Consider the following 14162-nt stretch of genomic DNA (forward strand, 5'->3'; position numbering starts at 1 on the left):
ATTTATTAATAGTTAAATTACGCACATTTTTTTTTTTTTTTTTTACAGGATTTCTGATAAGCGGGTGTGTACGAACCACTGAGCTCTACAGTACTGTAGAGCTCTGTGCTTGGCACCCTCACACATACTCCTCACGGCATTCAACAACTTCCCATTTACTTCATATACAGTATTCTTAATACTTTCCAGAATGATGTACAATAATGGAACCCCCTCTTTATGAATATTTTTAAAAGCCCACTTATCCGCTAATCTAAAAAAAAAAAAAAAATCAAAGGATCCTGTCAATACTTCATTACAACAGAAAATTTGGAAATATTGCGTCACTCTCATCATATTCATATAGAGCAAAAATCGTCTGTTTAGCAATTTCAGCTAATGTTAGCATCGTGACATGTAAACAGTGCCAGGTGAAGTGTACTAAAATAGGGTTTCTGGGACGTTCACTGCGAAACGTGGTCTCATCGTGCTTTCATAGGTCATCACCTTTAAAATAATGCAGGTACGTAAGTTTTACCACTTCGTGAAAGTGTACTTAACAAATAATGCTTGGCGTCTGACGTTTGGTCACTCACACCACATCCAAATGGGTACGATGTGCCTGGTTTCAGAGGAAGTGCTTTGGCAAATACTAAGCAGTTTGAACACATAATTAAGCCTAAATAACTTAATATTTCTGGTGAAAATTCATACTTCAAACTTGTAAAGATACTGTATTTAACCTTTATGAAAGATTGTGTATCAGAATAATAGATTTAAAGGTATAGTAATTATTCACAGACTTCTGGAAGAGGCCTTTAAAGGTAATTACTCACAGAAGACTTGTGGAAGAGGTCTTTAAAGGTATAGTAATTGCTCAGAAGACTTCTTGAAGAGGCCTTTAAAGGTATAGTAATTACTCAGAAGACTTCCGGTAGAGGCCCATTAACCCTTGCTGAGCTGGAGATCTTGTATGAGGCACAATGAAGGTTGTACAGGCCATGCTGCAAGCCTCATTTGAGGTACAATTTCTATTTCTCTACCGCCAGACCTCAACCCATAAGGGGTGGCTGCAAACAAATCACCTCCATGTTACCCTATTCTCTGCCATTTTGTGCCCTCCACCCAGCTTACACCCCCTCTCTCATATACCTTTCTATTCCATTCCTCCATCACATCATCAGTCTCCTCCTCTCCCTTCCCCCTCCTCCTCATTCATGTACACTCTCCTATTTCGTCTCTCACTCTCCATCCTCTCCACATGGCCAAGCCACCTCACTGTATTTCTCCAAACGCATTTTGTCACATCTACTTTTACACCACATTGCTCCTTCTCCTCCTCATTTGTCAGTCTGTTTCTCCATGTAACTCCACATGCACCTCTTAACCCAGTTTCACTGCTCTCACTCTAGACTTGTATCATTCCAACAAGGTTCAAACATTGCTTCCATATGTTAGAGTGAGGATCATATTACTGACATGTAGTGAATTTTTTTCACCTCTGTGCACACTTCCCAATTTCTTGTCATTGCTTCCAGTGAACCAGCAGCCTTTATTTCCTGTTATGTCTCCCAAATAACAAAACTCTTCCACACACTCAAGAGATTCACCAGCAAGTTCAATCCTTTCACGTCTGACACTCTCCACCTGCTCACCCCGGCACGCCGTACACAAAAAATCAGCATTATCTCGCAGTCTACCTCTGATACCACTACATCTCTTATGCACCCATTTATCACACACACCGCACAAGATGGAATTACTCCCACACCCTTGTGGCAAACTGCACAAGGCCACTCTCCCTAGTCTTTGACAGTGCCACCACCAACCCTAGATATATATATACTGTATATATATATATATATATATATATACATATACAGTACATATATACAGTGGTACAGGGGTAGATTGTGCGTTTCGCACGCTGGTGAGTGCGGGTTCGCCTCCCGCCAGAGTTGTGAAAACTTTGGGAAGCATTCACCAAGCCACTTGCTACTTTGGCGGACACAGGGGGTGCTGTGGTTGAACCAGTGTCACATACTACAGTAGTATACTTGCACCCAGTCAGCTTAAGGCGGGCCGATTACACTTAGTTCACAGACTACACACACATCCAAAGCCACTACGACACTACAATCACACTCACAAGCACTTCTCACCCTACATACAGTCTTTACCAGACAGCCTAAGCCACTAGGTAGAGATACATTGGCTGTATCGTCCCTGCTTCGGTAGGGATAGGTCGGTCCTGCAATGGACCTCGACGGCTGATGATGATGATGATGGTATACAGTAGGCTCACACAGTGCACGAGAGATCATGCGATTCGCTGTACTGCTTTTTCACAGTACTGTATTTGTAAGATAAATATTTACATTATTGTTCTTGTAAGTTTATGTGCAAGTTAAAGTATCGGTACTATTAAATAACGTTAAAGCAAGAAATAAAGTCTTATAACCAGTTTGCCTGATAGGCGTCAGAATATTGCCTTTTTTATTTGTTTGTTAAAGATTTGCTGTACTGCTTTTCCACACTACTGTACTGTAAGTTAATTATTTACTGTTCTGGTATGTACTTGTAAGGTAAAGCACTTAAAGCATTAACTAAAGCCTTGTAACCAGTTAACTTGATTTTTATGATTACCTATGATCGGCAGGTTCCAAGAAAATTTGCCGTCGTCAATTCGTCGTCTGACAATTCCCCGTCAAAACATGGATGATTCCCCGTCAGGACAATTCGCACCCGGGACAATTCCCCGTCATTCTATAAATGTACTTCTTATTAATTAATCAGTATTATAATAACTATATTTCAGGGGGATCCATCAAAGTCTGTGTTCAGTAGCATAGGCTTTGGATATTATTTATTAACCTTTAGTCAGTAATCATTTCTTCCTCGCTGTAGTCGCCTTTGAATTATATTGTAGTGTCACCCATAGCTGTCTTCATTAATGTTATGATGGCGAATTGACGACGGCTAATTGTCCCGAAACCGATCGATGTGGGAATGTTGCCTTGTGTTTACGTATTTGTATGTTGAAATTTTGCTGTGCAGTACTGTTTTTGTAAGTTATAACGTTAAATAAACCTTCTAACCACTTAAAGTGCTTAATATTGATTACCAATGGCAGATAACAGCAAAACACCACATTTAGGGGATCTAGGAAGCAAAATAATGAGTAGTTGAAACACGCGGGTTCGCACCGAACGCGCTACGGTTGGAACGAAACCCATGCATTTGGGGCGAGCTTGATATATATATACATATATATATATATATATATATATACACATCCATCCATCCATCCAGCCATCATCCAATCCTACATTGCCCCATGAGGAGCGTAGGAGCCCGGGGCTAGGCAGTTGGTCCCGACATGTAAGATGAGAGTGACCAGCCTCACTCATCCCTGAGTGGCATTACATGAGCAATCAACCCCAACCATTCCTTGGATATAAACCTTCACCGGCTCAATCCAATTGGAGTGCAATAATTACCCACTAAACATATATATATATATATACAGTATATATATATATATATATATATATATATATATATATATATATATATATATATAAACTGATTTTTTTTATCCCTGTCCCAGGCCAATTTGCACATCTTCCATATCCATTCTACTGCTATCTCTCCCTTGTGCTTGAGCATTTCACCCCACACTCCATCTGTTCCTGGGGCTTTCTCCATTTTGACTTGCTTCATTTCATCCACTATTTCCATCATACTGACGTCTTCCTCTCTTCTCATCTCCCTCCTTCTCTCAGCCATTCTCCAGCCACTTATACTAGCGTTACTTTCATTCTCTATGTTTAACAGTTCTTTAAAGTGTTCTCTCCATTTGCTAACTCTTTCTTCCATCTCCACCAGTAATGTGCTATTTTTACTGTTCACTCCCCTCCTACCTTCTTTATCACGCTGTCCTACTCTCTTAACCTCCTTCCAGAACATTTTCTTACATTCCCTCCATTTTACATTCAACTTCCTTCCAAAGTCCTTCTTTTTACCCTCTTACCTATCTTTTCACGTCCTCTTCTTTATGTATAATCCTCTGTTCCATCTCTCAACTTCCTCTATGCCTCTGCTTCCCCTTCATTCACTACATGCATTCTCCTTTTGTGGTACAGCTTGTTTCACCTCTTCATACCACCATGCTGCTCCTTGCACACTCTTTCATCTTCTCTTCACCCAACACACCACCTCAGAATTTACATTGGTTGTAAAACAGTGACTCAGGGGAGGTAAACTACCTTACAAAGAATCAGCATGGCAGGGGTTAACTAAATCTGTCATTACAGCTCTTAAATTTTCACTGGCCACAATTTTGCATTCTGAATGATTGTCAGCTCAGTCTGGTATTATATACTGTACTGGTAATGTGTTGATGCCTTATGATTAAATATTTGTTCCTGGTGCCATCACACTGTACCTAGGCTAATCTCTTTTCAAAGTCCACAACTGATTCAGTTTGAATCATCATCTGAGGCAAACTGTTCGAGTTGTCTGGCACCCAGTTGCAAAACGTATGCTTTCTCTTATTTAGCCTTGATTATAGTTTTTAAATCAGTTTATCCCATTGTAGTGCTGTTTGCTTGCAAGTTGCAGTTCAAATATATCTTCATGTACAGTATTGTACTGTATCTCCCTTACTTGGCATCTTGTTTTAAATAAGAAATGCAGTACGGTACTGTTTAATATTTCTGTAATCCCTTTTTGTAAAGTAAGTGCCAGCTCTTAAATCAGTACCAGTATTATGTTACTAATAAGTTTGTATTATTTCAACTCAAGAACCCAGATGAAGATACGGAATGGAATGACATTCTGCGGAAAAAAGGCATCCTACCACCAAAGGAGCCAGAGGTGACAGAAGAGAAGCTCACAGAGATGTTAGAGCAGACCATCCAGGAGAAACAGAGCACAGGTGGTGCACTTTTCTTATGAGAGAGAGAGAGAGAGAGAGAGAGAGAGAGAGTTATCAGTATATCATGTTGATGGTGATACTTGAGGAAAGAAATGTACCAGTAAGGTTCTTAAACTAATTCTCACTGAAATAATGTTGGAATTATAAATTTTCATAATGGAATTTTAAATTTTTATATTTTATGTATACCATATGATAGGGTATTATTGTACAGTATGTGTGTTCTTATTTTTCCCCAGAAAATAACACTTTCCAATTCCCCCCCGTAATATTGACTGTATTCCATATGATGATAGGTTGAGTTTGAAATAAATTTTGAGTTCATTATGTCACATATTGTTGACTGACAAAAAGAAGTACATGAGACATTACAAAGACTGAAAATTGTATTGAGAAATAAATTTGTGTGTGGCACTTGGACATCCAGCCCACTTGGATCAAACCTGTATGCTCCATGTATACTATGGATCTATAACATAACTGTTCCCCATAAACGATTAGCTGATAACTGGTGATATATAAATTTAATAGCCTTTCTTCAAGGTTGGGTAAATAACTGCATCAGTTTAAATAATATATTTCTGACAGGAGGAGCTAATTTAAGTGGTGATGAGTGATTATTACTAATTTGTAAACTTGTATACATAATGGAGAGGACAGAGAGTTATATTGAAGATGATCTGGCAATCATTGAATTAACAAAGGAATCAGATGAGGAATCACTTGTATCCATAGCAATCTCCAAGATGTAAAGCCAAGAAGATGGAGGTGAAACTAGTAACACAGAGGATAAAACAGGGGCAACAGAGATTGAACACTTTACGGTGACCACAGATTTGTAGTTAAATTAAGGGAACTATGTGCTGACAGTATTCAACTACAGCAAGTGCCAGAGTTCTACACACTACTGAGGGTGGATTTTGTAGAAGACCAGCAAGGAAGATGACAAGTACATGGTGAAATATTATAGAATTACAAAGACAAATAATAAAGAGGAAGGCCTCTTAAATTCAAGGAGTCAGAAGTCAGAAGACCTGTACTCCTTTGACCAAAACTGTGTTGTGAGAAAACTGAGGCTGTATTCTTTCGGTAAGAGTGGGAAAATGTCGTTTAAGAATGACGGGCCACTGATAATTTGGTTAAAAAAATATATATATATTCTGACCATTTCATATGCTGATTATAGGTAGGGAGAATGTTTATTTTTTACAGAAAAGGATAATTTAAAATACTAAAGCTGTGAAGTTTCTGACTAAAGTACATATTTCTCACTGTGTATACAAATTTACGGTACTGTATGTGATTTACGGTACTACAAGACTTTCCAGCATACTTTATTTTCTTTGCTTAAAAATCATTTGTATCCATTGTGTTTTCCCTATTCTTGTACTGCATAAAGAAAAGCCTCTGAAGTTTGTGAAATGAAATGGGAATAGTTTGTGTGTGTGTGTGTGTGTGTGTTCAAAGATGAAATGTATTATTGTACTTGAAATTATCTGTTTTTTCCAGAATATTTATGAAGATTTTGCATAACAATAATTTTAGTGTGCTGTTTTACCCAATTTTATGCAAAAAAAAAAAAAAAAAAAAAAAAGACCGGCATGCCATCATCACCTCATTCTTTGGGTTATGTCGGCCGGGGTTTTCAACTATTACCCAAAATTTGTTTTAATTTTATGAGGAAATTTTTTGGGCATAAAACTTTAACATATAGCATGTAGGATTAAAGCTTTATGGTATTTCTTATAATCAGAGGCAAGATTATGCAAGTTATCACTGGGTGAGTTGGATGAGTTAGAAGATGATGAGGATGAAGCCATCTTGCTGGAGTACCGCCGCAAGAGGATAGCCGAGATGAAAGCAGAAGCAGAAGCGAACAAGTTTGGGGAGGTTTGTAATCCTTTCTAATCACTTTCACACTCTACAAGGTTTTGAACTTATGTCAGGCTAATATTCAGTACCACACAAATGTATTCAACTTGAACAAAATACAGGTTAATATTGCTGTTGTTTCTAACTCAGACATTTTACAGTATATTTTTATTTAGGTGATCATATCTTGGGTACTGTACCTGCTTTTCACTTTTCACTTTTTTTATTCTCCTTAGAAATTATACTGTAGATGTACTTATTACAATTGCTACTGTAGTTTGTGGATAGGCTGTGAACATTTTATGAAAACAGGAAATATGAAGCTACTGACTGTACAGTTTCTTACTGAAATTATTATTAAATTATTCCAAACAGGTTGGGGAAATTAGCGCTCAGGATTATGTAGAAAAAGTGAACAATGCTGGGACTGGAGTATGGGTATTCCTGCATCTGTACAAGCAGGGTATACCTCTATGTGCCCTCATCAACCAGTATCTGGGCAGACTGGCAGCAAAGTATCCACAGGTTAGTTTTGTTGGACATTTATGGTATTGTTATTCATTACATTCTCCATGATCCCCAGCTTTTTGGTTTCTAATGGTGTCAAGATTCATTAAAACAGCTGTTGGATTTGTACAGTGATACACCTTTATTTGGACTACAGTGCTGATAAAATCATGTGTCAGCCACTAGATTGAACGTGACAGCATTCTGCCGACCACAGACTGCTAGAATTACTTTTTCAAATGAACATATCTGTGATCCATAGTGGGTGCCTATAGGGATCGACTTTTGACAACAAACTCTCCTTGCTTGAATGGTATATTGATAGATGTTTGGCCGGATTCATTAGGCATTAGGTAATTTCCCTTTCTTTCACTTTCATATTGTTTTATGATCCTATCAACACCATTTACTAGTGGGAAATAGGATTAGGATAATTATGACAAGTATCGTGAAGATAGGGAATGAGAGATTAGGAGAGTGTATGTGAGGTGAAAGGGGGATGGGGGGAGACTTGGGATGAGATGGAGGGATGTGTGGAGATATATGGAAGAGGGTGGTATGTGTTGCAGAGGGCAGCCTGTTGGGAAAGGACAGGGTGACATGGAGGCAGTTCATTGGTGGCCAAGCCTTATGGGATTTAAGTGTATAGTGGTACATAAACATACAAACAGATAAATAGGTAGATGTCAAGTACAGTGATCCCTTGGTTATCCCGCATAACTGGTACCGCGTCTAGTGCATGATAATGAAATTACGCAATGATGAAAGTGCAGAACCTATGGGATTTATCTGAATTGGCACTGGGCACTCCTATTGTAAACCCAAATTTTTCCCTTATACAACAGTTTAGACCCACTAAATACATACATACTGTTATGATATCAGAAATATGCAAAGGCATGGTTAGGATAATAGAAAATTATGAAATGGGCACAGTAAGGAAGAAACATATACCTGGTACCATATGGAGATATGAGATGGGCCTGAGGTTAAGCAGTAGAGAGTTCGTGGTCTCCACCACTTGGAATTACCATCTTGAGTAAGACCTTATCTTTGAATCCCCCAAAGTCATTAGAAACCACAAATTTTGCACCATCATAGTGGATCGCTGTACAGTATTTCGAGGATGAATAAAGAGCAGCTTGATGAGAGAAGATAAACAGTGTCATGATTGATCTTGTTTAATATTGTCTTTACTGGTTCTGCAGGTGAAGTTCTTGAAGGCAATATCCACTACATGCATACCGAACTTCCCTGATCGCAACCTGCCTACCATATTCGTGTATTTTGAGGGACAGATGAAGCGTCAGTTTATTGGACCTGCTGAGTTTGGTGGTGACAAGCTAAAATATGAAGGTCAGTGGTATGGAAGAGTGCACAGAGTGGACAGGATTTTGAAAGTTTGATTCAGAAATGATGTGAAGCAAGAAAGTCTAATGATAATAAGATAGAAGAGGGTGTTCTTAGATGGTTTGGTTGTAAGAAGAGAATGAATGTTGATGGGGTGATGAAAAGATATATGTGAAGGAGTTTGAAGGTGGGAGGAAGTGTAATAGATAAAAAAGGTGAATGGATATGGCAGTTGAGCATGTGAGAAAGTGAGGAAGTTAAGGAACTGACATGGTATCAAGCAGGTTAGGTGAGTTTTATATGGAGGAGCACATAACAAGGGTTTGTCAAATTAAAAAACATGATAGTTATTGGATTGACCTATGGAGAGACCGACTGATGAATGAGGAAGTGAAGGAGTGTTGTGGTGTGGATGTGGATGTGATAGAAAGCATTAGGAGAAATACATTGAGGTGGTTTGGCCATGTGGAGAGGATGGAGAGCGAGGGGCTACTGAGGAGAGTTTGCGTGAGTGAGAGGGAGGGGGAGGCCAAGGAATGAAGTGGAGGAATGGAGTGGAGAGTTATATGAGAGGGTGGGTGTGAGCTGGGGTGAGGACAACGAGATGGCAGGAGACAGGGCGACATGGAGGCAGTTTGTTTGTGGCCACCCCTTACGGGATTGAGACGTTTGGCGATAGATAGACTTATCAGATGATGAATGGTTTGTGAATGAGTATGTTGCCTATTTCATAGGGTGTGCTGTTGATTAGTTCTTCCTCTAACTTGTTCACCATCTCACTGTGACCCTCATCTTCATGTGGGGGTTGGAGGTGACATGATAATGATGATGATGCTGATAAGAAAGTGAGGTATTGAGGTTGATGAGGCTAGGCAGTTAACAACAGATTGAGTTGGTTGAATGAATTATGTGTGGAGGTGCTTCCCCCCCCCCCCATCAACAGAACAATTCTGTGAATGGTTCATGAAGTGCATGAGTAGAGAAAAAATTTTATGGTTAGGCAATGTGGAGCCAGGATTTTGGGGACATGAATATTTGTATGGCTGATTTCACCAGGCATGCTGTTGGCAGTTTTCCCAGTTTCATGCACTATACAGGCAAGTCCCAGTTGACGAGCAATCACTTGACGAGAATTCGCTAATACGAGGTCATGAAATTTGCACCATCGCCTGTTTAACTAGCAGGTAAAATCCCCCCGAATCCCAAATTACGAGAATCGAGACGAGTTGCCCCGCAGCTGTCCATTTTCTAATGCTGTTTTTTTGTATTTCATGTGTATTAACCCTTTATTCCTGCTTAAAATTGTCTGTCACAGGTGTTGGTGGTCAGTGGAGGTTACTTGGCTGGTTGTTCACCCCATCCCTATTTTACCTATAATTTATGTTATTCTTATATTAATGCTGTTTTTATGATTCAGGTGTACTACCCTCTTATTTCAGCTTGAAATGATCAGAAAGTCAGTTTTGGTGGTTTGGGGGGAGGTTGCTCAGAGGCCTTGCTTCCTAACCCTATTTTTCCCATAAGTTCATCATTTAATGAGGATTCGGCTAATGAGCAAAATCCTTGCTCCCAATTAGCTTGTAAGATTGGGACCCACCTGTACTTTGTTCCTTTGTTTCTGAATCTAGTATCACCACATCTTTAGGTGGGAGAAAATTGTCATGATGATGATAATACATACATAGGTACACCATATGATGAAATGTTACTTAAATTTGAATGTTTAATGACTCCCCTGCTCTGAATATAATTCTGTACTTGCTGCTAATGTGCCATTTCATGGAGGATGTGATTGGGAGCTGGTGTAAGAAAATTCAGTGATTATTTTGAAAAGGTTACCTGGTCTCTTGTAAGTTTTAAGTTAATTTGTATGCCAATATCAGTAACCTATACATAACCCAGTTATGGCATAAACCTACCAGTTTAACACTGTTCAATATGACAAAACTATTCAGCAATACTGAAGTTAAGCATGTAGAGGGCAAAGCTGTTGTCACAGTGCAGGTAGATTTTGGTTGCCTTCTCTATCCTGTACAATCATGCAATGAAGTGATGACTCACTTTCTGTAAGTTTCTGATAAAACTTCCTGGATATAACAATCTTCCACTTGATAGGGAGTCCAAGACAGCAACACTTTTTTTGTGTGTATGTATTCTCCATAACATGCCTGCCCTCCAAATTTAATTAATGGTGTTCATATAAAAGAAAGCTAATCTTAATACCTCTCCACATGCTGCTTACTGCAAAAATAAGTTAAAAAATTGGTTTCCATCCCACGTGAACTGCAAGTTGCTTCACTTCATTGCACTTCACTTGGTGTTTGAACTCCAGTGTAACACATTTGTTCTATCACTGACACTAACACACAGGACATTGATGAATTCAAAGGCCATCTTGGAACAAACAAACGATTATAAACTTCCACTTCAGCAAGCGTATAAGCAAAAATAATAATCAGACATCATCCAGTGAGGCTCAGTAACACACCTGGTAGTGACAAAATCAAAAGTCATTTTGGGACAAACAAATGACTGTAAGGTTCCATGTCAGCGATCATATAAGCGAAAATGATCATATATTGACCAGTGGGGCTTCGTATGGTATCATAATGATCTATCTATCTATCTGTCATCCAATCCTACATTGCTCCATGTGGAGCATAGGAGCCCGGGGCTAGGCAGTTGGTCCCGACATTTAAGATGAGAGTGACCAGCCTCACTCATCCCTGAGTGGCATTACATGAGCAATCAACCCCAACCATCCCTTGGATATAAACCTTCACCGGCTCAATCCGATTGGAGCGCAATAATTATGCACTAAACCACCAGGTGCCAAAATCTGGTTATATGGTTACCACCCAGCGTAGTAAATGGTTTCCTGGTGTACAGGAAACCATTTGGCTTGTCACTCAGTGTAGAGTCACCCACAGGCAGAAGGAAGAGAAAAGAATGAAGGAAAGAAAGACAGAAGAGGGAGTGTAAAGTTGCCCATAGGCAGAAGGACAAGGAAAGAATGAACGAAAGGAAGACAGAAGAGGATGGAAACACATAAGCAAAAAAAATGCAGTCGTATATAGAAAAAAAAAAAAAAAAAAGACCTAACTTTTTGGTTATCACTTAACTGGTTCTTCATAAATCAAGGGTCTGCTGTAACTTTCTTCCTGTGTGTATATTTTTTATTGTGTATGAATACTGAAATTAATTTTAACATATTATGCCACATTAATAAACCAGAGCTGGAGTGGATACTATCTCGTACTGGTGGGTTCATCACTGACCTGGAGAGTGACCCACGTGGACCCCGAGTGAAGGACGTCCTCTTAGATTCACTTCGTGGCAATAAAGATGACAGTGACAGTGATGAAAATGACTGGTGAGGATGACGTATTGTAATTTTAGTCACCTTCAGACTGACAAGGAAAGTTTTGTTGAGATTGTTATTTCCTGCACCCAAAATGCTGGAATCATAACTACATATGCTGTGTAATGACTGCAGCATTGTAGTATAGAGAGGTAACAACTGTGAAACCGTGTCATAGGAAGGGTTATCCCTGATGTTAGTAAATCATGTTTGCTGTGGTTATCAGCATATGAACTTTTCACAGAGCATTCATGTTCTGGTGCTGTCAAGAAAAATTACTAGATATAAATTAGTGTGAAATCAGGTTGCTATATTTTTACTAATACAATGTATTATAAGCTGTCACAAATTATGAACTCTTAGTTATGAATTTTGATACAAGGCAGATTTACAGCCAGTAATGTAAAGTAGCATCAAGTTTTATTTGTAAGATTTGTGCCAGGCCATTTTTTAAATAGTTAATTCAGTGATATGTACATTAGCATGGAGCTGTGAACAGATAATTTATTATTTTTGTTGTTTAATTTTATGCCCTGTGTTTATTAACACAAATTTCTAATAAACCATCAAAAGAACTGTGACTTTTATTAAATACAATGCTCTACAAAAGTTAGTACCAGGTATATAATGTGATCCAGGTGGTAGTAAGATATGTAAAGCCTGGGACTGGTTCATGGAACGTAGGTTCAAATCTCAGAGCGAAAAAAAAAAGTGCTCTTCCCTAAGCCCTACCAGCACGTACTAAAAAACACGCCTGTTAATATTATTACACTAGTTCCCTGTGAAGTCACCACAGTCTGTCACATTGTACATGGTAAGTACAGCAGGTACGCACAGTACGTGAGTTTATGGACGGCAGAGGAGGTCGCGTACTAGGAATTTGCGTACTGTGAATACATAAACTTATGGGAAAAATTATATGTGGGCGGCACCCCCCTTCATCGGTAACCCTTTTGACTCCTTTCAGACCTAAGTATTCTACTGTACAGGGAAACTATCTAAGACAAATTATGCAAGATAGAGTAAACCAACAAGATTATGGCTTTACTAAGTCAACAAGGATATGGCTTAACTAAACCAAAAAGAATATGGATGGCATGGCAGACATCCTGGCGTAGTACGGCGATCACGGGAACAGTTGTAGCACACAAAACAATAGCCTTAGAGTAGACGAGAAAGTTGCTGGAACAGTGAGTGTACCCACTGTGTGCGCATGTTTCCTCTGCTGGGCCTCCCTCTTCATCCTCCAAGCGATGCATTGTGCATCACGTCACGAATGCGCATCATCGACGTCACAAGGTGGGCAGAGCATAGGCAACCGTTGGTGTGTCTTGGGGTGGCATGTTGCATGCTAGGGGTAATCCTGGATTTGGGCCACTCTTTGCTGCTGTCTTGCCTATTACGAGTTCAATTCGTGTACTATTAAAAATACACTAAAATTTGATAAAAAATAGGTCCTCACCTACTATGCAATTTGCGTACTGTACATACCAGCATTGTAGGGCTCAAGACCAGTCTTGGTCTCGAGGCCAGTTTGATGTGGTCTTGGTCTTGGTCTCACTTGATGTTGTCTTGGTCTTGATCTTGGTCTTGGAGTTTTGACTCAAGACCAGGTCTAGACCAGCATTACAAAGTGCATCACAGCATGGGGAAGGTCGGAATTTATGATCATACACAGAGAAAAATCATGGCTGATTCGATTCACGGTGCACCATACAGCATTGTATTGTCTACAGATACTAGTGTTGTAGGTCTCGAGACTAGTTTGATGTGGTCTTGGTCTCGCTTGACGTGGTCTTGGTCTCGGAGGGTCTGGTCTTGGTCTTGGTCTCGAGGTGCCTGGTCTTGAGTACAACACTGGTACGTACTTACTGTACCAGTATTGGTTCCCAGGTGGTGATAGATAATGACCTGTGGGAAGCCTTGTGTATGGGTGGACTACTAAATCTTTGGCATGAGCTTCATAGTTTGTCCAGAATTAGTACCATTAAAAAAAATAAAAAAAATAACTTGTCTTGTTCCAGTAGTGCTATGTCACACGACTTTATAATGTCTACATTGCATATCATATTTCAACCCCTGCTGGGCTGATTCTTTGTAACATAGTTTACCTCCCGAGCCATTGTTTTATAGTGTAAATTTTACTTCATATGA

General features: G+C 39.3%; 1 protein-coding gene across 2 annotated transcripts; it reads left to right on the forward strand.

Moving 5' to 3' along the window:
• Nucleotides 1-396: 396 nt before the first annotated feature.
• viaf (viral IAP-associated factor) lies at nucleotides 397-12597 on the forward strand. Of its 2 annotated transcripts, none has more exons than XM_080283507.1 (6): nucleotides 397-502; nucleotides 4786-4918; nucleotides 6672-6808; nucleotides 7166-7315; nucleotides 8506-8653; nucleotides 11882-12597. In XM_080283507.1, exons 1-6 carry the CDS (start codon nucleotides 497-499, stop codon nucleotides 12022-12024), a joined length of 717 nt encoding a protein of 238 aa, XP_080139633.1. In that variant the 5' UTR covers nucleotides 397-496; the 3' UTR covers nucleotides 12025-12597. The 2 variants fall into 2 exon arrangements, with proteins under 2 accessions (XP_080139633.1, XP_080139635.1); XM_080283509.1 differs by lacking the exon at nucleotides 397-502 and adding an exon at nucleotides 707-803.
• The last annotated feature ends 1565 nt before the right edge of the window (nucleotides 12598-14162 follow it).

This window comes from Coenobita brevimanus, chromosome 97, assembly GCF_032717465.1.
Source record: "Coenobita brevimanus isolate Jiangsu-jjx chromosome 97, ASM3271746v2, whole genome shotgun sequence".
In the NCBI taxonomy this organism is placed as follows: domain Eukaryota; kingdom Metazoa; phylum Arthropoda; class Malacostraca; order Decapoda; family Coenobitidae; genus Coenobita; species Coenobita brevimanus.